This window comes from Bactrocera latifrons, unplaced genomic scaffold, assembly GCF_001853355.1.
Source record: "Bactrocera latifrons isolate USDA-ARS-PBARC rearing strain unplaced genomic scaffold, ASM185335v1 scaffold_13, whole genome shotgun sequence".
In the NCBI taxonomy this organism is placed as follows: Eukaryota; Metazoa; Arthropoda; class Insecta; order Diptera; family Tephritidae; genus Bactrocera; species Bactrocera latifrons.
Window position 1 is genome coordinate 580,872 of NW_017534741.1, and position 23,690 is coordinate 604,561.

At 36.2% G+C, this 23,690-nt stretch overlaps 1 protein-coding gene across 2 annotated transcripts in view; it reads right to left on the minus strand.

The window, feature by feature from the left end:
• The window catches only part of LOC108978976 (F-actin-uncapping protein LRRC16A), an 80,985-nt gene that overhangs the window by 6,106 nt on the left and 51,189 nt on the right, over positions 1 to 23,690 (minus strand). For both annotated transcript variants that reach the window (XM_018949506.1, XM_018949507.1), the window contains exons 6-17: positions 11,564 to 11,700; positions 11,407 to 11,496; positions 11,175 to 11,336; positions 11,002 to 11,099; positions 8,477 to 8,664; positions 8,312 to 8,389; positions 8,066 to 8,247; positions 7,740 to 7,891; positions 7,078 to 7,329; positions 5,946 to 6,675; positions 4,018 to 4,180; positions 1,352 to 1,423 (exon numbers count right to left, since the gene is read on the minus strand). In XM_018949506.1, the coding sequence (XP_018805051.1) occupies positions 1,352 to 1,423; positions 4,018 to 4,180; positions 5,946 to 6,675; positions 7,078 to 7,329; positions 7,740 to 7,891; positions 8,066 to 8,247; positions 8,312 to 8,389; positions 8,477 to 8,664; positions 11,002 to 11,099; positions 11,175 to 11,336; positions 11,407 to 11,496; positions 11,564 to 11,700 (2,304 nt within the window). The remainder of the gene's footprint in view (positions 1 to 1,351; positions 1,424 to 4,017; positions 4,181 to 5,945; positions 6,676 to 7,077; positions 7,330 to 7,739; positions 7,892 to 8,065; positions 8,248 to 8,311; positions 8,390 to 8,476; positions 8,665 to 11,001; positions 11,100 to 11,174; positions 11,337 to 11,406; positions 11,497 to 11,563; positions 11,701 to 23,690) is intronic.

Genomic DNA, 23,690 nt, shown 5'->3' on the forward strand with positions numbered 1-23,690 from the left:
TTAAATATTAATTAATTAAAATATAGTTTTCAACAGTAATCAAAAACTATATACACACATATACACTAATCGTGCCAACATAGAATAATTAGTAGCAAATCAAATACAGGCATTTGTGCGATTAATATGTATGAAGGCCACTACTTACAAGGTTCAGATATTCCAATTTCTTTATGAATGAACATTTTGTGGTTTGATTTGTTTGTGACGTTCGTTAATTTGTTAATAGTTTTGCATATTAGTAAGGTGTTTGTAGACGACAAATTTTGCAAGTTTTTAATGAAAGCGTTGGGAATGAATGATTGTCGTTGTTTTTAGTGTTGTATGCGAATTGGAAAGATGTCGAAAATGTTTAATTTTGAAGAAAATATTTGAAAAAAAAAAAAATTAATATTTTTATATTAAAATAAGTAGTTTATAATGTTTATTTCAATTACGTTTTAAATATTAAAACAAAACAACAACAATTAAATTGATAAAGCGCGTTGTTAGCGGTATTTTTTGTTTTGTAGAAATATGCAGACACAAACAAACATATGCAAAGTGAGTGAAGAATGCATTTGTGTTTGAGTTTGTTTTTGTTTTTATATATATTATTTTGTTATTTTTAGACGTAGAAAGGGGAAGACACAAAACAAAACACAAATGTTTTAATTGAATTTCTTTATATAATGTATAATTACATACATATATGCTTAATATAAAAATATCTGCTGATTATTGTGAAAGGAACAGTAAAACTCTTTGTTGTCAGCTAAAATCTCTGTGGAATTGTGTGTGTAGTGGTCTACTGTACACAAAGTGGCTTACTAACGTATAATATATCTGTGTATGTTTGAATGTGTGCGCATGTGGGTGTGTATAGTGACTACTGAGTAACTAAGTGCGAGTGAATAATTGCAATTTTTGATATCAGCGTATTTAGAGTGTGTGTGTAATTAGATCGTTAGCTACTTTCGACTGCTGTTTCTGCTGTGTTTTAATAAATGCTGTCTTTGCTCTGAATTAATTGACATAAATATGTATACAGAATTTATATAGTTCTTTTTATATAGAATAAAATAGCTAAAGCAATATTTATGACTAAGAAGAGTTACACGAATTTCGAAAATTAGCACGAAATTTTCATAAGTGCTTGCCATTTGCTAAACAATATGGCAATTGCCATCTGTATTTGCATTGGTTTAATGCTGCGCTTTCAGTTGTTAAATGGGGAATGACTATGAATCACGCATCTGTTCTAATTTATGCAAATATGTAGTTATAGATATGTGTAGACATATAGGTTGATTGATATCGAAAATGTGGTCTATCCAATGGAGTGTGTGTGTGTGAGGGTGGCAAAACTTACAGTGGGCGATTCCAGACCCATTTTGGGTAGAACGGAACCACGTCCGGGGCGTATTATCAGGCCATCCGCATCCTGCAAGTAAAAATAAAGGAGAAAGTTAGAAAATAAAGTACAAGAATAATACATTTATATCGGTAGCGCGAAGAAGAGTTTAGCAAATTTAATTTAATCTAAAATAAATTGGTACTAAAATGTATTTTATGTATTGTAATTTTTCAACAAATATTGACGTATGGAATATTGACTTTATACACAGCGTCAGATGATAAAAAAGTAGGTGAATGTGCGCTGGCATATAACATCGCCAAGATGCTGCATACGGTTAGAAGAATAAATTGCCAAGAGAAACTGCAAGTAATCACATGTAAATAAATAAATGTGTCAACTCGTGCACAATGGGTAATTAAGAAATAGAAATAAAAATTACAAATAATAATAAACAAGAAAAAACATTAACTTCGTCTGCACTGAAGTTATAATACCCTTCACATATCCACTACGTATAAAAGGGCATAAAAAGAAGAAGAAAGTACTACTTGTAGCTATAAGCTATAGTGGTGCGATTTGAACAATATGCTTGAAGATGGTAGTGATGCTTTGGTAAATAATCTTTGTCAATTTTCGTGAAGATAAGCTTTCAGTTTGATTGGTCAGTTTGTATGGCAGTTATATGCTGTAGAGGCGATTCTTTTTTGGCAGAGAAATTACGTGCACAAAATTATAAGGAAGAAATAGTGCTAAAACACATTGCACGGACGTGTCAAACTGAAAAAACAAAAAACTCTCGTCAAAACGAAACCGTAAATTGAGTGTGCAATTTGCAAAAAACTATAAAATCTACACCCAAATGACTGGATACATGACATATGATCGGAAATATACCGTCGGCGAAAATCAATAAACCTTTGACTAGCTGTATTGTTCACCCAATGATGAAGTTTGGAGGGGGTATGAAAATGTAAAAAGTATGGTAGTGAGTAAGAGTTGCCAATCCATATGTTGACATCCGTTAACAAGATTTGTGCAGGAGGCTAGAAGTGTAAGGCAAGGACGTGTCGGACGTCGTCTCCCAGCAAGATAATGACAAGAAACACACTTTTCACCTAGGTAAAACTTGGCTTCAAAACAATAAATTTAAAATACTCGATTGTGCCTCTTAATCGCCAGCCCTCGACCTAATCGAGTATGCTTGGGTTGAAGTCAAGCGTGTGATTTCTGATACGCCAGGTGAGTGTCAGAATCTTAACGATTTATGGCAAAAAGCGCAAAATTACTGACAAATATATTAGCGGGGATTTCTGCAAAAAGGTGGTCCAGCCTATGCCCAAAAATGATTGAGGCCGTAATCAAAGCAAAATGGGGTCATATTGAATAATAAGTAAAAAAAAAAAAGTTTTTGTCAAGCAATTAATCACATGTGCAGATGATTTTAACACTTCTTTCAAATCAAACAAAAAATGTATTTATTTTCTTTAACTGCTTTTATATGAAAAAAAGTTGGTTTGGCATTACAAATAAAAAGGATTCTAACAAAAACACCCAGATATGGTCAAATAGTTGGCCTACTGCACTTATACATATATTTATTTTATGTGTCTTCGACGTTATCTTCTGACTCTTCGAAGTATAGAAACTAAGGAATATTACCAACTCACACAAAATTAAATATTTAATTAATTGTAACATTTAACATTTAATACAAATAATATTTGAGAGCATTCTTCGAAGCTTTTTTATCAACACTGTTTATAGAACAGGCTCTCATTTTTTTCAAAACTTTTAAGTTGACTGCAAAATGTTTTTGCCGGAGATATACAAGTATACATATACATATGTTGTTATTGTTTTTTTGGCAAAAGAAGCTAATTCTGTTTCCACGGATAATGCAAATCGTTTTTTGTTAAATATACCGGAATTATTTGGGGATCGTAAAATAATTTTTGTGAAATGCCGCTGCAACAACAATAACAACTGACTGACGTTGTAATCACGTTTATTAACAGCTTAAGATATGTTTGTGGATGTGTGCATTATGGAACACAAAACATGTGAGCACGAAGTACATATATTTTACGCTGGGAGAGAAACAGAGCGCAGCTGCGCGATACAATAACTCTTCGTACATTCAGTGCCATTGATGTATGTATGCGCGTATTGTAATTGACAAAATATTGCATTAGATGCCCCTAAGTGTTTCAATTCATTATGGGCTTGCATGCCAACGGTACTGCGCCATACTACCATTTTTGAAATTTATCAAACGGCGATAAGGCATATTGAGTAAACAACAAGGCCAAATTGTTGAACACACGCAATACACAATTAATATAGCATTTCGCCCGGCGATGACGGCATTGTAGGCAGTAGGATAACAGCAAAACAAACGAAGAAGCTAAAGGTGTACGAAAAACACAATATTGCAACAGCAACAACAAACTATACATAAGTTAAGTATTTGTAAATATGAAAAACTGATAAGGAATTGGAAATTTTTATGGGTGCCGGTCTGAGCTTAAGACAACTAAAATTTTCTTGCAAAAACATGTTTGTGTGTATAACAAAAAAGTACCAGCGCATTTCAAAGTCAACTAGTTCTAATTGCTTGCAATTATTGCACCTTGCTCCAGCTAATACGTATTTTGTGGGTTATTTTGTCAGCTACTTACATGACTCGAACGGCTGCGCACAATATCAGGTGTTTGCGGCTCATCGAGCAGCACAGATGGTGAATCGGCAATGCCCAGCCCGCGCCGATAGCGTGTGAGCGCCTCCAACACCTCGTCCGTGGCGCGGTCAGAGATGGATGCCGCCAATGATTGTTCGATTTCACTGCAAGAAACATAATTATTCAATAAATAAAGGTTACGACGCATGCAATATTTATATATTATAAATTATATTAAATGCATAGCCTTAGATGTATGCACATAGTATATTCTACAGGAAAATTTTTATAATGTTTAAAAACGCAAACGTAATCACTTTCTTAATGCCTCCCTATCAGTTTGCGCTTCCGCGTCATCTTGTGTCGGCACATTGGCAACATTTAACTGTAGCGCGTCTTGCTCAGTAAAGGCGTTTGGTCCCAACAACTTCTCGGTAGTGTGATCGTAACGCACTTTATAAAAATTCTCATCATCTTCCTCATCCGCTTCTTCTTTAAGCGTTCTATTTGGTATTTTGCTACTGTCACCGCGCGCTCCACAAAAACACCAACCACACCAACCGCGTCCCATTGGTTTGAACAATTTTTTGTTGCTATTTTGTTATTTTTATTTTGCACTTTCACTTTCGATTTGCAAGAACTATATGTTTCCCTTATGCTGCACTACATGCGACCCAATCGCCCCATCAGCTGTTCCCCGCACTCTAACAGCTGTCGACGCTCCGTGTATAGCAGTGGCTCCTCTTGATCGGTTGAGCGTTGTAGGCGCACTGAGGTAATGCTTAGCTTTGAGCACAACAACAGCGCCAGCAGCCAAGTCTTGAAACAGATTTATACTTTACTCTCCACTTTCAGTTAGAATTCTGCGAAGTTTTGTTTGCTGCCTCTGCTTGTTTTTTGTGATGTTGTTTTACGCGGACTCAGCTTTGCTTATTGATTTCCATATTGTCGGATATTTTTGATATCGCTATAAAATTAATCTCCACGCCGCACTAAACGGGTTCACTCTATAGCTTTTTTATTATTTATTTAACATTTTTTTTACATTTGCATTTCTTCAATTCATTTTCATATTTCTGTTTTACTCAGTTCGTTCGCAAATACAATACAGTACGCCGCTAATGTTTAATCTTATCTATGAGTAAGCAATGAACATAACAATGTGTATACTCACACACTGACCGCGACCAGCTCTAGGTAAGCACGGGCGACTTATTATCAAACAGAGACAGTGGGTTTTTGCTCTAAACTTACAACACAAAAAATTATTAAAATTGTTATACCCTGAACGTTAATATACTCTAAGAAGGAAACGTCACATCCCGGACTCTTTCAAGTGTATATGTATATATCATCAACCTTAGGATCGATTCACCCATGTTCGACTGTTTGTCTGTGCGTATATACGTGAACTAGTCCCTCAGTTTTTGAAATATGGATCTGAAATTCTGCACACTGCTCATTTATTGGAATCACCGATATCGGACCACTATAGTATATTGTTTTGGATGGCAAGGCTACAATTAGCGAACCAATTTTGCAGATCGGACCGCTATAGTATATGTATTTTACTTGTATGTAAAAATTTGTTTATCTGTGAAGGGTATTCTAGCTATGGTAAAAACGAAGTTAACTTTTTTTCTTGTTTTTGGCATAATTTATGATAACTGGTATCAATTATTTTACTATCTTTAACCAATCCTCTATTCCGTTTTTTTTTTATTAATTACGAAATAGTTGTGTTATAGACTCGTTTTTTCACAAAGCGCAAAAGCAATGTTTATCGTAATATCTAAAAACCACGCTCCCCAACTAAAAAGCTTGTCTCACTACGCGTAGCAGTTTCCAATTCATACAGTGCGAGTTTTTCTGCATTACTTAAACGCTGAGCCTCTCACGAAAACAAGCGAATTAGCAACAACAACTTACCCCACTTTGTTCATGATCTCACTGCCGGCATTATTCAACAAACAACTCTGTAGAAAATCTTCGGGTATTTGTAGACGCTCACTCAGCGCTTTACGCAAGTCTTGCACGACCATTTGACTGCCCAATGTTTTGGGACACTGCTCGACAGCAGTGCGCAGCATGGTCTCCAATGTTTCCTCCAAATAACCCTGTATGGTGTAGCTGAGGTCACTGGCGATGCGTGTAAGCTTTATTTCCACCGGATGCGATTCACAACGCACAGCCTCCTGTAATTTTGGCATTAATTGTTTGCAGTTCTCGGCGTCATCGATCAGCCGCTGCACTGCCGACGAATCGCTACCTTTAGCCACTGAGATGTTATCTTGTGTTTCGGCCACGAGCTTATCGACCAGTTGGTGTGTGGAGGAGAGCATGAAACCATGTTGCAATCGGAATCCTTGTCCGTTGGCGCGCTTCAGTCCATTGCAGTTGCGTTGTAGAAGCTCTTGCATTTTGCGCATAATCGCATCGGTCTTCTCCGGATGGTTTTTCATGTGTGGTGTAATGTCGAAAACCGGATATTGTATGGTGCGCATGCTGTGATTGTTTTCTAAAGCGTAGACGATGTCGCCGTAACCCTGCGGTGTTATGTTGTTCTTGTCCATGTAAATTGTGCGCAGTTTGTTGTTGATTTGCAGAGCTTTGGCGAGCAGGCGCGCACCGACGTCACCCATATAGTTGCCGCTTATGTCTGAAAAAATATAGAATCAGCATGAACAAAATGTGATGTGTGTCAGGGTTACGATTTTTTTTTCAATTTAAAAATTTTTGTATAGAAAATTATATAGCGACTAAAAATAAAATTTTCCTGGTTTTTGGGATTGAAATTTTTTATTTTTTTAATCCCGTAATTGGAATTACTTTTTTCTCATTCCGAGATTTGAGAATGAAAATTAGAAAATAAATTTTAATTAAAATTTTCGTGATTACTAAATAAATAATTCAAATGTTAATTCAATTATTTTTAGGGCAGTATTTGCAACTCTACTGACTGTCAGTTCAGAATTATAATAGAGAAGAACTGTAGTAATAGCTCCTATTCCTAACACTAAAGCGGGAGAAAGCAACGCAGGAATAAGAAAAAAATACCCACCTAGTTTTTGCAAACTTTGATTACTGCCAAGGGCATTAATGAAGTCGTGTATATCATTCTTCAACTTATTTTCAGAGATCACCAACTCAGCCAATGGGAAGTCGTCTTTTTGTATCAGATTAACGAGCGCGTCCATAACGGTGGGAATATGTTTCAATTTCATGCCGGTCAGGCTGCGTGTCATGTAAAGTGTACGTATTGAGGGATTTTTCGAAATCGCTGTTAAAACGGGAGCTAATTCGGCATCCAAATCTAGGAAATATAAAATAATTAAAAAACTTTCACAAACAATATTTAAAGTAGAGTAGTTGAAAATTGATAGAAATATAATGACACACACACAGGAGGCCAAAAAGTAACTTTAAACATAAGTAAACCCAAACACAAATTTTGAAGCTAATTTCTTTTCTGACATTATATTGGATAGAAATATATAAAAATACATTTTAAATTTTTTGTACTAACTTCGAATAAATTCTGACATTTTTGGCAACATTTCGAATCACAATAAATAAAATTTTAGTAATATTTAATATTTTGATGTGGATAAACCATATATTCAATTAATTAAATTAAACTGCCAAAGCTTGCAAAAAAATCATAACTATTTCTTGGCCTCCATTGTACATATTTTTTTTTATTATTCGACTTCTTGAACTTACTATTGTCACTTATATCTAAACTTTGTAAAACTCGTACACCATGTATGCATGATTCCAAAACATGCGCGCCCTGGGCACCTAATGTATTGCTACTTAAATCTAAATACAGCCCAGCTGTGGACTCGTTGCAGGCTAAACCGAGCAGTAAGTTTCTGTAAAACAAAGAATTTTACTGGTTTTATTTTTATGCAATTATTATTACTTGTAATGCAATAAATATAATTTATATTATTTTATTGTGACTGATTTTTATCATTCTTACATTTAACACCAGTCTATTTAACCATTCGGTTTTGTTTTCTAAATATCTTTAACTCTGCACTTACTTGAGCGCTTCCATTGGCAGTTTACAACCGGCAATATTTAAATGTTTTAAACTCAATGTGCTGGTGAAGAATTGCTTAAACGATGGCGGTATCTCTTTGCCTTTTTTTGTGCTAAAAGAATTATGTGAAACATTTAAGTGAGCTAAATGCGTTGCACAACCGCGTAAAAGGGCACCAAATAACTGTAAATGTAGAATATATTAAGTAATTGCCTTTAATTAATTTGTGTTATTGAAAAGTACTTACATTCTCCAAGATTATATCAGTCGATGAGAGATCTAAATGTTCCAAAACATTCGGTTGTGCAAGGAAATTATGTAAATTCTTGAAATAAACAAGAAAAAATTATTATTTCTATCGGACAAAACCACAAAACTACAAAAATACAAATATGTATACGGTGGTACTTACTGTTATGTCGTCCTTGAGACTATTGCCACTTAAATCTAAATGTGTGAGTGAATTGGAAATGCTTTGATTCAGAGACAATGAATGTGACATCTGATTCACGCCCTTCGATGTTAGACCGCAATGGGCGAGCGCCAGCTTGCAAAGACCTTTCGAAACCTTGGCAATGGGACCTGCCAAGTGGATAGCACCTAAAGAGAAGATATATTATAAATGGTGCACTTTTTTTTAAATAACGTAATTGAGCAGCAAAAGAAGCAGAGCGAACAATAATATGCTCAAGAATGAAATAAAATTGCAGTAACACCTCAATCAAAGTTATATTTTTACAATAACGGTTTTATGCAACATGCTATATGGTATATACAAGTATATATAAAGATTAAGTAAGTTCATATTGGAAGGTAGAAAAACTTAATTATATACATACATATATGTATGTATATTTAAGAAAGCTTTACACTCAGCGCACTTCTTTTTATATTTGTTTTTTTTTTTATTATATATAATATATGTATGTACATGCATACATATTTGTAAATATACACTGCTGGTACTAGGTGAGGCACACCAATTTTTGGACAAATACTTTTTTTTTACCAAATTTCGAATCTTGTTCGAAAAAACTGCAGATATTGGTATGGCTTTCCGTAAATATAACTGTATATTCGGAAACTGTATTTCATTGTTATCACATGGACTTTCGGTTAGTCTTTGGATTACATGCACTCCACTTTTTTTTTGTCTTGGTGCGTTAGAATCTGCTATCTTTATCGATTGGAAGTGAAGTTATTGCGTTTTAAGTGTCAGTATGTTTGTGTTATCGGTGCGAAAATGAGTCTATCCTGTAGCAGAGTGGTTTCAACGTTTTCAAAGTGGTCGTGAGGACATAAATGATGATCAAAAAAACCAAAAATCACATTTTAACCATTAACCACTCCTCGTATTCACCTAATATTGCACCGTGCGACTTCTTCCTTTTCGGAAAAATGTGTTTGCCCATGAAAGGAAAGCGTTATGCAGACGTAGAGGCCATTCAAAATACTGGTGGCCATACCGGCCAACGAGCTAAAACACCCGTTCGACATGCTTTTGGACCGTGCCAAAGCTGTATTGAAGCAGATGGAGACTATTTTGAATGAAATAAATTGATTTTGCCTAAAAAACATTTGTTCTGTTTATTTTTTTTTAAGTCTCGTTTACTTTGGAACGCACCTTGTACTGCTATCACATTATATGGAACAATTGATTTAATTTTTAGTGATCATAACATCAAAGGAAAGCACTTCAAAACAATGTTGAGAGTGGTTTTCTTATTATTAAATGAACTCTGCGGATCTATCTCATTTTTCAAACGATACTAAAGTAAAGTAGCATTAATTGCAGTAATGAAATTAGTAATGGAGAGAGATTTCGCTACCTACAAACACTCCCTCTACTACTCAATGAAGCCAAAGACAAATAAAGTTTCTGAAAAAAATAATTACTTTAATTGCGTTTAAAAATTGTCTTTTTTTAAGTTACCCTAAGAAAATGCTGCCAATATTATTTTTTAATACTTAAATATTTTCTGCGAAGTGTCATTGGATAACCAAAATTTTTTTTGTATCAGTTTTTATTTAATTGAATGCAAAATAAAATTTACCAACTGAATACTAATGCAAGTATGGATGCGCCTAACCTAAGATGCGCTGAGTATACTGCAATTCCCAAAATAGAATAAATCAGACATAAAACATTATTTGGAACTAAACAGGTGATTATTATTCAGCTGAGATTCGAATTTATAGCTAGAGAAAGGAAGCAATAATTTGTTTTTGGAGCTTATTGTTCCTGTATCGGTGTAGTAATGATGCTGAGTAATAAATAAAATACATACACAATGCAATAAATAGAAATAATCGATATGTTCTTAAGGCATGCGATTATTAGTTTTCAGTAAAATTTTAATTAAAACAGTTGTCGAATTTAAATAATATATTTAAGTTTAAAGCCGTTGTTCAACAATGAGTATACATATATCTTATTCAAAGCTAGAAATTTCCCATATTTGAGTGTCCGAATTATTCACATTTAAGAAATCAAATTCGCTTAGGAATGGAAATCAAATTTGTGTAACTTTCTTTTAACATTTAACTATGCATCATCAACCGTACACAAAACAAAAAAATCAAACCTTGCACAATTTTTCCAAGTAGGGCGCACAATGAGCTTGCTCCTACATTACAAAAGTGGAAGAGTGGTAATTTAAATTGGATTACATTAGATTTAAAGGGTCGCTGGTCACATATAGTTGTACACATGTACTTTACTCGTATAAGGGTTTTTGTTGGATAAAAGTGGGTATTAAATGCAAGTATGTGTGTGTCTATGTACAACTGTTTAGTATTTTTTTCTTCATTCTTAGTAGTAGTGGGTATTAATTAGTTTGTTTTATGCATTTGAGCTGAAGAATTTATGTTTCTTTGAATGATGTGTGTATTATATGTCGGTATGTGTGTTTAACATACAACATTCGGTCAACATACCTTTATCCTCAATTAAATTATGACTCAAATCGATCGTACGTATTGCGGGATTGTTGTTTGTAATCACAGATACAGCTAATTTATGCAGAAAATCCGATCTGTTAGCAAAAACCAAAAAAAAAAAAACAGTAAGTTATAGATCTTTGACATATACGGGTGACTGCAGGCCATACCTTAAACCTAACGCCTCCAAATGCAGCTCCTCCAGCCACATTGAACGCTTGAGCACGTGTAGAATGCGCTCCAAAGTCTCATTGGAGAGGCGCATATGTGATGCTTTTAGACCGCGAAAAAATGTGTTATACTCCAATGCGGACACAATGGCCATTAAGTCTCTGCAACAACAACAATTAAGATATATTAGACTAGTTCTATTCTTTACAATAAAATATTTTGTTGCCGTACTTTGGTTCCAAATGATCAAAATCACGTAAATTCAGCACGCGTGTATCGTGGGATAAATAAATCGTATCGATATCCCAAGCGACTTCCTCTCTGCGAAGTAAAAAAATTGCTTATTATAATTTATGTTAGTCGTTTGTATGAGTTTTGTTTGAACCACCTGTAGGGCACGCCATGGAAATCACACATGCAAGCATATTGTGTGCTGAAACCACCGCATGGGCCAACGCTGCGTGGGTCTGTGGGACGAAACTCTTCGGAGAAAACAACCTCACGTTCGGGCGGTTGAATATCGATCTGCAAAGAGAGGACAACATATTTACATTATAATTAACACAATCTAGGGAAATAAATGAAAGATTTTAATATATTATATTATTAAAGGGGCTACGCATAATCCATCCATTCAGAATCTAAGGACTAGCATCTCAGGGAAGGACACAAGAAAGAGCTATCTTAATAATATTGAACCAAAGGAAAAGGGATTGTTGTTTTATAGAAACTTCATAAGACTTCTGTTTGCCATCGATATCATGTAACGGTATGTCCCAGAAACGTGCTCTCCCGACGAGGTTGGACTATTAAAAATATAGTGTAGAATTCACTATATATGTGAAGAGGTAGCTAACGACATGCAGCGACAGCTTGACTGTACATAAGTTGATAATGTCAATATCTACTCTGGATAAGCAGGAGTTCACGAGTTTTTGTTTTGTTGTCATTCACCAAGAGAGGGTCCATTAAGGTGATAATGTCTTCGCTGTGATCGCGGTCGAAGCCGTTGGAATTTGCTAAGGTACATATGTCATAAATGGCTGTAGTTTCGTTCTGAATACTGTATAAGGTTAAACTCCTACTTATTCAGAATAGACCCCGACATATAAAATATATGTCCTGAATGCAATGAGTTTCCGCCTGATCTGGCCACCTCTTTGCATGCCCCACCAAACCCACTTATCTAACATCCCTCTCTCCTCAGTCCGCCCCCATCGAAGCAGCACGTTTCTTGGGCCTTCCGTTAGATGACGTCGACAATAACACACTCGATGGGCTTATTCTTACCATCCTAACGGGAACTAGGTGCCCGGTAGAACAACAACGGTGGATCGTAATTTGTGTGGAAAGAAAGAGTGTTTCGGCCTCGTCAAAAAATGTTAAGATCCGGTATGTTCTCGTTCAATTAATAAATGCTGTGGATTTATTGTCGAAGCAGCGAAAAACTGAAGAAGATAGAACAAGCAGTCGTTTACCTTCAAATACATGCCATCATTTCCAGTGATGATAGTGTAAGTATGCTACACGGTTCGGAGTTGAGTCCGACTTAGGACTTTAATGTTCAGCAGTATACAAAACTCAGGAGGGGTTATTACTAGGGTTACTATTGTACATCTGAAAATTGAGGAAGAATTAAGTGGGGTGCTAAGACTTTAAACTTACCAAACATGTTACATATCAATGGAAATATTTTCATTTAATTTGGCAACTCTGAATAAGAATCGAATTTATAAACGAGAAGAGGGCGCAGCACTTTGGGACAGACAAATGTGCATATCTGGGACGGCACGTAATTTGGAAGAATCTAAGTAGCACAACATTTTTCAACTCGGCACAACTTTGTTAACATTATCAGCGTGTTTCTAAAGCGAATGAATGAGCCGGCACAAATAAAGTTTTCCCAACTAACTGATTGGCTTTCCTGAATACTGAAAGTAGAACGCTATTGAATGGCGGCATATATAATTTCATACATTTCCGGCTAATGAAGCGCTGTTGCACTGCTGGCAATGCAACCGATCGGTGGTTGTGGGTGTATTATAGTATGAGTAGTGTTTGTGTGTGTGCACCTTTGAGAAAAGATAAGAAAAATACATCCCGAGCGTCTGCCAATTCTTAACTACTCGCCGGCAAATATCACTGGGTGAATGCGCTTATTAGAATGTGCTTGGCGTCAACTTTTCGAAAGCCAATATGGCACAGACTTACAAGAAATACAAATGTAGGTATGTATGTACATATGTATATAAAAAGTGTAAGAAAAGCTAGATGGATGTAAGTACATATGTACTTCATGCGTGCACACACATCTACCGCCAACGGGGCAGACAAACTTTGCTTGGTTTGAGTTTTTATTTAAATATAGCTTTGTTTTCCTCAGTCAAGTTGGCGCGACTTGATCTATAACACACATACTTTTTACATATGTATATACGAACACATTACATGTATGTGCGAACATATTTATATTCGCGTTTGTGCGCATGAAAAGTCACAGGGCAAGAACATTGGTGAAAAACTACCGGCAAACTTTTGAGATAACCCAAGTTTTCCTCATATGTGCATACATACATATGAATAAACAATCGTACAGATATTGCGAAGGCTCGGTGGTATGTTATTTGTACAGTTTTGGGCGTACGAAGTGGCAAATGACCTCCCACGAGTACTTCAGACAAGAAAAGTGGCAACAAACCGGAGAGTGCAACAATTTTTGTTGCTCTTTTGTCTAACAAATATATAGTATACTTACGAACTTGCATAGAATGAACGTCGAGTGTTGACAGGTGTGAATTCGGAAACTTCACATATTGTATTAATTATTTAAAAATGTAAGTATTTTGGACATTCACGAAGTAATTTTGTTTTTGTTTTTATTATTTTTTATTGTGCTAGTTGCATTCGACATTCGAAAAATTTAATATTTCAGCAATCTTTCGAGTTATTATTCGGCGATTTACATCGACCAACGATTTTCTTTTATCCACATCATCTTTAAGAGGCCTTCCAAGACGTGGTGCATCCTCAAAATCTGAACAGAATTTTGCAAACCAATATTGGCATTGGCATTGGGTGCACACATCTTCTACGTACTTCTTCTTCTTAATTGGCGTAGACACCGCCTACGCGATTATAGCCGAGTTAACAACCGCGCGCCAGTTGTTTCTTCTTTTCGCTACGTGGCGCCAATTGCATATTCCAAGCCTAGTTAGGTCCTTCTCCACCTGGCCCTTCCAACGGAGTGGAGGTCTTCCTCTTCCTGTGCTTCCCCCGCCGGTTGTTGTTATCGTCCAGGCCTCTGCACACGAGTTATGAGTGACTTATAGAGTTTGGTTTTTGTTTTTCGTGGGAGGACTTTGCTTCTCAATTGCCTACTCAGTCCGAAGTAGCACCTGTTGGCTAGAGTTATCCTGCATTCGATTTCCAGGCTCGGAGAGGTCCTTCCCGATTCCGACGGAGCTTTTGGTGTTGCTCAACGTCAGCTTACCCAGCCGTMTTAGTTTTGCGGGGATACCAAATTCAGACATCGCGGCATAAAGGCATCTCCTTTTCGTGGTGTGGAAAGCAGCTTTGAAACCGACGAAGAGGTGGTGTGTATCGATTTTTCTTCCACGGGTCTTTTTCAAGATTTGGCGCATGGTGAAACCGCTAGTTAACAACAGCGCGCCAGTCGTTTCTTCTTTTCGCTACGTGGCGCCAATTAGATATTCCAAGTGAAGCCAGGTCCTTCTCCACTTGGTCCTCCAACGGAGTGGAGGTCTTCCTCTTCCTCTGCTTCCCCCGGCGGGTACTGCGTCGAATACTTTCAGAGCTGGAGTGTTTTCGTCCATCCGGACAACATGACCTAGCCAGCGTAGCCGCTGTCTTTTAATTCGCTGAACTATGTCAATGTCGTCGTATATCTCGTACAGCTCATCGTACATAAATCTTTCGCAGAACTTTACTGATAGTAAAATATGCCGAAAATTTTCCATCTTCGATAGGGCACCTAAAGAAAGATATTTCAAAAAATTATTCTTTGAATCGAGTTCAACTCTTTACCTTTGTTTTTTCTCTTAAGAAAGCAGGGTTCAGAGAATGGCAAAACGAAGATGGTATGTTTTGCATCTCCAAAGAGACTGAATTTATAATTTAAGGCAACGTCCAAACGCGTGTCTGTAAATTCTTTGTCTAACTTTAACAATTAATTCAGGGAACATGGATAAATAATCATACTTCTCTATTTCAGTGTTTATTAAACAGGTAAATTGACATTTCAATAGAAGATGGCGATTACTGGATGAATAATGGGGATTTCAAAGAAAATTATTACTTTTTTACTATTACAACAACTGAATTGTTTTTTATGACCCTACAGGATACTTTAAGAAAAAATAGTATTTTTTGTTTTTTGGAAATTTATGGCCCAACCCTTAACCAAATGAGACCTTCTAATACAATATACTACATGATTATTGGATTCTGAAGCCGATATTTATATATTATTGGTTAAAGTTAAGGTAGTTAAAGAGCTATGTCCAAAAAGTTCTAACAATGAATTTTCATAAGAAGCTTTCAAGAACCTTATCAAAGTCACATATTTATTATTAGGGATATTACATGAGTTTAGAACATTGTAGGAAAGGTCAGAGAGAAAAATTTGTTTAAGGGGGAAGCCTGATTTAGAAGCTACAAAAAATCGATTATTTTTTGCTAAAATCTCTTTAAAAATAATCTAAGAATATGTCCTTAAAGTTTTAGATGAAAATTTTAAATATTTTCGAAGCTAGAAGGAAAATAGTGACCGAGCGTCTAGCAGACATATGAGCGATTGGGGAGAATGCGAAAACTTTGACGCGCGATTTCTCGGTTTTTCATTTTTACGATTCTTCTTAATTGGCTGGCAGGATAGAAAAAAAATTAAACATCGTATGGAATTAGACCGAAGTTTACTATCTTTTTGCATTAAATTATCTTCTAGTTAAACTAAAAAAACTAAGAAAGTCAAGTTGAACATATTTTTAAACAACATAAACTTTTTTTCAATTTAAAAAAAAATTCTAAAATTTTGCACTCTTTTTTAGATTTTTTTAGTTTAACTAGAAGATAAATTATTAAAAAATATGAATCTCTTTAAATTTTTTGTTTCCGATAGAAATTGCGACCTGCATCCTGCCCGCGTCCGACAAATGCACATGCGAGAGGCATCGGGCAATTGCTTCCCAAAGGCGGAATATCATTCCGTATCCAAAAAAATTTGTAAATGATGCTTAAATATATAACTATAAACTCTAGAAATTTCGTTTAATCAATTATTTCTTTCTTTCCCACTACACTTAATAGTTTTCCTAACTGTCAAGTATCGCCCTAAATTTCCACTCGGGAGATGTTGATATTTGCCATGCTAAAGCATACTAGCTACAACAAGTAGCTCATTTAATTTAAAAAGCTAAATAATAAAATAATTAAATTCGACAATTGCTACTAATTGAATATGAATGTGTTGGAAAAAGGCAACAACAATTAAAACAATTAATAGCTAACAATTTGTGAACTTAGTAATTGTTCACTCAACCGCAAATTACTGCAGACAATCCAAGCGGCAAGTGGAGGTAGACAGAGCCACCGACAATGCCAGCAACAACGCCACCGCAAGCGCCAACCGAGCGCAACAAATCACGAAAGTACATGGTGGCATGCACAGAAGCACATGCAACTTGCGTGCTGCGCTGCGTGCTTGCTGCAATTTTATGCGCACATTTTTTGGTTTATGAACATTTACTATTATTAACATCAACATTATTACTATTATTTCTATTTTTAATTTATTAACCGTTGTGTCGTCACGACTGCCACCGTTAAAGCAGCCCAAAGAGCGAAAAGGAAGTGAGAGAAAGAGGCCAGAGGAAACAGTTTGACAAAGTGAAACCAGCAAATGTGCTAAAAATCAAGTCGTCAGCATTCAAGAAGCACAGTCTTTTCGGTGCGAGGTTGGAGGCAGTGCACGCTTGCCGCCGGGGGAGTGCATACTTAGGGCGCGCTGTGTTTGCAGTATCACCTTCGAGCCATTGTGCCTTTGTGCAGTGTTCATTGTTGTTTGCGCTTGTTTTTGTTCCATGTGTGGCAGATTTGTTTGAGCAGCAAACGCTTCAAAGCTCATTTTGCTTACTAACTATGCCTTTGTGCCCTTGCATGCACTTTGAGTAAAGCGTTTGTTTTCTCTTGATGCTCTTCACCGCCTAGTTCTGCTCACACGATGCGGTAGTGTTTGCTGTAAAACAATTGCCAATTGTTTTCTTATGCGGTGTAAAATATCTCGTTGACAGCTCGTCTGCTTGTCGGCTTAACAATGTGTCAGGAGCGTTTTGTTTTTCATAAATGCTTTTATTTTTGTTATCAGCCGCAAATGAAAAGTTATTAAAGTGTTTTCCACAATTAATTCTATATACTTACTTACATTATACTATATACATACATACAAGCATATTTGATGGAGGTAGTGTATGTAAAAGGTTTATGATAATGGTATATGTTTTTGGCGCTTGACTAGTAAGTCATGATTCATTGGATGTTAAATGTAATAAATCGCTATCATAATTTTTAATTGTAGACTTGTAAAATTATTTGGTTACATGTATATTCATAAAGTTCTCTGTAACAGCAGACCCAAACTTTAACATGCAAATTGATATAGTTCCACAGTTGTCGAATACTTTAGGAAGACTGGTTTAGCAACCATTCGTAAATTGTTTTTCAAATTCCCTACAGGCTAATGGTTCAAAAGCGAATATAATGGCTGGGCTGAAAAAATAGTAAATATTCCCCATAGAAAAATTCACAAATTGATGTTTCTCTTATCGTGAACTTCACATAGGAAAAATCTCCCATATTCAAAAACTTTCCATAATTGTAAATGATATTTTTTTATGCGAATCCATGAAATTTGTTCAAAAAATTGTTAGTTGGGAACAACTTTCAATGAAATGTTAGCATACTTTAATAACTATTTATTTGATTATAAAAACTTTTTTATATGAACTAAGGCCTATTATCTAAATAAATGTGACGCTTTTGGAGCAGTAAGACCAAAAATCCTTACAAACTGAATGGTTTAAAAAAAAGAAAACAACGAGAAAGTGTATGTATTTGAATAAAATAATATAATTCTTCCAATAGCAAATAGTCAACATCTAAATCAATTTCAGAATAAATTTCAATCATACATTTTTGTTTAATCCATTATTCCTTAAAATATACCACTACATCCGAAAATTGTTATCTGCACAGTCTATGCAGCTAATACCGACTCGATCAAAGGAATATGCGCGATATAGAATGAAAAATGATTAAGTTAAAACAGTCGTATAATTGGCTTGATACGTTTACAAAGTTTTTCAATGCCACTAAATCAAAACAACCAAATTGGTCAGGTTGCCGAAATTCACGATAAGACCGATTACAATGTACAATGTGGGTGTCGAACAAGTTCGCAATCGACCATCCGATTGCTGTGTCTAAACACTGTTTGGAGCATGGTATAAGGCCAGCTTGGATGCCGACAGAAAGTCAACCGCAGACACCCTTTGACATTTCTCCATGGGCACCTCTGAGCTGTAGCTTTGTTTATTTAGTATCAATTGATAATTTCTCTACTCCCTCTTTACGATGGTTTGGAGCTCTTAAATCATAATAAGGATGAACCGTCAAACCGCGAAAATTTTAGGATGGCCATGGAATAATTTTCATCGACTCACATGAAAAGGAAAAAGCTGTTAACAATCGCTATTACATAGAGTTATTGAGACCTCAGGAGGACGAAGTCGCGGTAAACGGATCTCATTAAAAAAAATTGTTTTTTAATCAAGATTTATAAAACTATCTATAAAACTATGAGAAATAAACACGTCCAAGTATAAACTCGAAATTTTTCAGAACTTTTAATTGCGCTTTCAATGTATGAGAGATATGTGTACAAGACAGAGGCAAATATTAAAGACAGGTTCTATAAAAGTCAGTACTTCGTGGTCATGGAGTGATTTATCATGTAACTGTCAGAATGTCGAATTAAAAAGACAGGAAAATAAGAAAACCATTTGATACGGCGTTAAACTATTATCTTTCTTATAACAAATATGAGAACATTGTGTTATAGAAGTGGTGATTTCAGGATAGACGATACAAAGGACTTTAGTCCACTAGATAGTTGAATTTTAATATAAAAGGTTCTACTAAGAGTGCAAAAAATCTGCACATTTAAGCTCCATATTACAATGTATAGAAGCATTTTTCTCTTCATTTTCTTACCATCTTATATTTATAATAATTTTAATAATAAATATCAAAATTGCAGCAACATTTAATATTAACAAGTAAGGAGGGGTTAAGTTCGGGTGTCACCGAACATTTTATACTCTCGCATGATAAAGTGATAATCGAGATTTCATTATCCGTCATTTACATATTTTTTTATTTTGCTGTAAATTAATTAGATTAGATCAATTTGTGTACTTTGAGTATTGAATTGTATTTTCATTTATTTTAATTGCATTGAAAAGTTATAGTCCGATCACGACAATTTTTCCACAAGGGATATCTCAGCTCAAATACCGTATTTGTGTAAAGTTTTATTCCGCTATCATCATTGGTTCCTAATGTATATATTATACAGAGAAGGCATCAGATGGAATTCAAAATAGCGTTATATTGGAAGAAGGCGTGGTTGTGAACCGATTTCACCCATATTTCGTACATGTCATCAGGGTGTTAAGGAAATATTACATACCGAATTTTATTGAAATCGGTTGAGTAGTTCCTGAGATATGGTTTTTGGTCCATAAGTGGGCGTCGCCACGCCCATTTCAAATTTAAAAAAAAAAGCCTGTGTGCAGCTTCCTTCTGCCATTTCTTCCGTAAAATTTAGTGTTTTTGACGTTTTTCGTTAGTCGGTTAACGCACTTTTAGTTATTTTCAACATAACCTTTGTATGGGAGGTGGGCGTGGTTATTATCCGATTTCTTCCATTTTTGAGCTGTATATGAAAATGCCTGAAGGAAACGACTCTATAGAGTTTGGTTGACATAGCTGTAGCAGTTTTCGAGGTATGTACAAAAAACTTAGTAGGGGGCGGGGCCACGCCCACTTTTCCAAAAAATTACGGCCAAATATGCCCCTCCCTAATGCGATCCTTTTTGCCAAATTTCACTTTAGTATCTTTATTTATGGCTTAGTTATGACACTTTATAGGATTTCGGTTTTCGCCATTTTGTGGGCGTGGCAGTGGGCCGATTTTGCCCATCTTCGACAGACGGACGGACAGATGGACGGACGGACAGACAGATATCCGGATTTCAACTCTACTCGTCACCCTGATCATTTTGGTGTATACATATAACCCTATATCTGACTCTTTTAGTTTTAGGACTTACAAACAACCGTTATGTGAACAAAACTATAATACTCTCTTTAGCAACATTGTTGCGAGAGTATAAAAATGCAAAAGAACTTGATTTTGATCGGTCATTTTGTATTGCAGCTAATTGTTATAGTGGGCCGATCTGATCAATTTCTTCGGAGAATGCACTGTTGCCTCGGACAATAATCTATGGCGAATTTCATGAAAATACCATCCATTTACTTTTCACAAGCCTCTTTTGAGATCAACTTTACACGAACAAGGGCGTTCCATGGACAGAAACAAGTGGTAATCACTTGGCGCTATGTCCGAACTATATGGTGGATGGGGTATAACCTCCCATCCAAGCTCCCGTAGCTTCTGACGAGTCATCAACGAAGTGTGCGGTCTGCCGTTGTCCTGGTGGATAACTACACCCTTCCTGTGTATTCAATTCTGGATGCTTCTGGTCGATCGCCTGCTTCAAGCGGTCCAGTTGTTCGCAGCAGATGGTAGAATTTAGAGTCTGGCCATATGGGAGCAGCTCATAGTGGATGATTCCCTTCCAATCCCACCAATCACACAGCAAAGCCTTCCTAGTCGTCAATTCTGGCTTGGTCACTGTTTGGGACAATTCACCGGCCTTCGGCTACGTCCGTATATGCTATAGTGATTCGATTTCGGCGGTTGAGTAGAAATAGACGTACGCAAAATTTCATATCGATATCTTAGAAACTGAGAGACTAGTTCGAGTATATACAGGCAGAGGGACATGGCTAATTTGACTCAGCTCGTCATGTTGATCATTCTTATACAAGGTGCTTTCCAAAGTAAACAGGACCTTCTGAATCTAGCGCCCCTTGGTGGCACCATCTACAGGGTGGCTGATGAAAGCCGCTACCAAAAAAAAATTAAATAACTTTTTTTCTATTTAATGAATCTGGTTAATTATTTTTTTTTTATTTTGCAGATTGACTTTTACATTTAACAAAAATGGATAACTGGGACACTGAAACAAGAATTTGGATTGTCCGCCGCTATCACGCACTGGAGTCCGCAGTTTCGGTTCAAAAAGAGTATAGGCGCAAGTTTGRCGGCAATCCTCCTAGCAGATGGACTATAATGAGACTTGTAAACAATTTTACCGAGCATGGGACCTGTCTCTTATACACATCTAGATGTGTATAAGAGACAGGTCAACAGAAGACCGTACCATCGAGCCCCTTCAGTACGAACGGAGGAAGCAATCGCTGCTGCCATACAAAACAATCCACGTGTTTCGACAAGAAGCTTATCTGCTCAAATGGGTGTAAGCAGACAGTCATTACAGTCAATTATGCACAAAGATTTGGACTTATTCCCATATAAAATTCAAATGGCCAACAAACTGAACGCTGCAGACTTGCCGATTCGCTTGGAATTTTGCCAGAAGATGCTTCAAATGGTGGAAGAGGTTGGAAACATCTTGAACTGTCTTTTCATGTCTAACGAAAATGTCTAACAAAATTGTCGAATATGGAGTGCTTCCAACCCACAGATACTCCATGAGACGGAATTGCATCCACTTCGTGTCACAGTGTGGTGTGCAGTTTCATCACGCTGCATTGTCGGGCCCTACTTCTTCGAAGAAAACGGTCACACCGTTACGGCTACTGGAGACCGTTACTTGAGCATGTTGAGAGAGTTTTTCTATCCAGAATTAAACATTTAAATTCCATTATTTTTAAAACTAATTAAGCTATATTTAATAAAATTGAATGAGCTTTAACATGAATAAAATAAAAATGAATTCCATACACTGAAAAAAAAAATTATTTGAGTTCTTAATGTAGCAAAATTCATCAGCCACCCTGTATGTACATATATGCCGACTGGTGCGTTAGAATCTGCTTTCTTTATCGATTGTCCAGTGAGAATTTCACGACCTTTCATTGATTGGGAGTGAGGTTATTGCGTTTAAATGTCAGTATGTTTGTGTTATCGGTGCGAAAATGAGCTTGGAACAAATAGCCAACATTAAATGTTGCTTTAAAATTGGTAAAACTTTTACCGAAATGTTTCAATTGATGAAACAAGTTTATGGCGATGATTGCCTATCCCGTAGCGAATGGTTTCAACGTTTTCAAAGTGGTCGTGAAGACATAAATGACCATCAACATGTGGGCCAATCAAAATCTGTGGTCACCGGAAATTCCAACGAAACTGTGCGTGAATTCATCAAAAATCAGCCGAAATCATCATTAAAATTCATGGAAATGGAATTGAACATTTCAAAAACATAGATTTATAGCATTTTGACCGAACATTTGGGCTTACGAAAGGTGCGTGCACGGTTTGTTCCGCACAAATTGGCTGAGGACCAAAAATTGCTCTAATCGATCGACGCTTGTGACCGATTATTTAACCAAAAATCACATTTTTACCATTGACCAGTCCCCGTATTCACCTAATATGGCACCGTGCGACTTCTTTCTTTTCGGAAAAATGCATTTGCCCATGAAAGGAAAGCGGCTTGGGCCGGCATACTGGCGGCCATACCGGCCAACGAGCTGAAACACTCGTTCGACATGCTTTTGGACCGTGCAAAAGCTGTATTGAAGCAGATGGAAACTATTTTGAATGAAATAAATTGATTTTGCCGAGAAAAACATTTGTTGTGTTTTTTTTAAGTCCCGTTTACTTTCGAATGCCCCTTTGTATGTATATGTATATTTTACAGGATCTCCGACGTACAAACTTCGTATTCAGCTTATATACACTGCTCCGTGTATTTTTTGTTGAAAACTATGAACGAGTCATTCTGTTTCCAAAAGTCTCATTTTATATTCCATAATACATTTGGGTTCAGATTCAGCGATTTAATTGTATGAGCAAGTAAGAGTAATCAGCCTTAGCCATTTACATTCCTCTCGTGTGGGTCAAATATTAAATATTCGCATTTGCATGTGTACATACATATATAGGCATCGCATTGCATAGACGTCCTCGGGTACACGCAATAATGAAGCCGCCTTTGTATGTATAGATGTGTGTTTGTGTTTAACATTTGAAGCGTACAACAACATGCATTCATTATTAGAGTCAGCCAACAGAACAGAGTTAGTCAGTAAAGCGTCCACTTTAAGCGGAACTGAAAAAAACG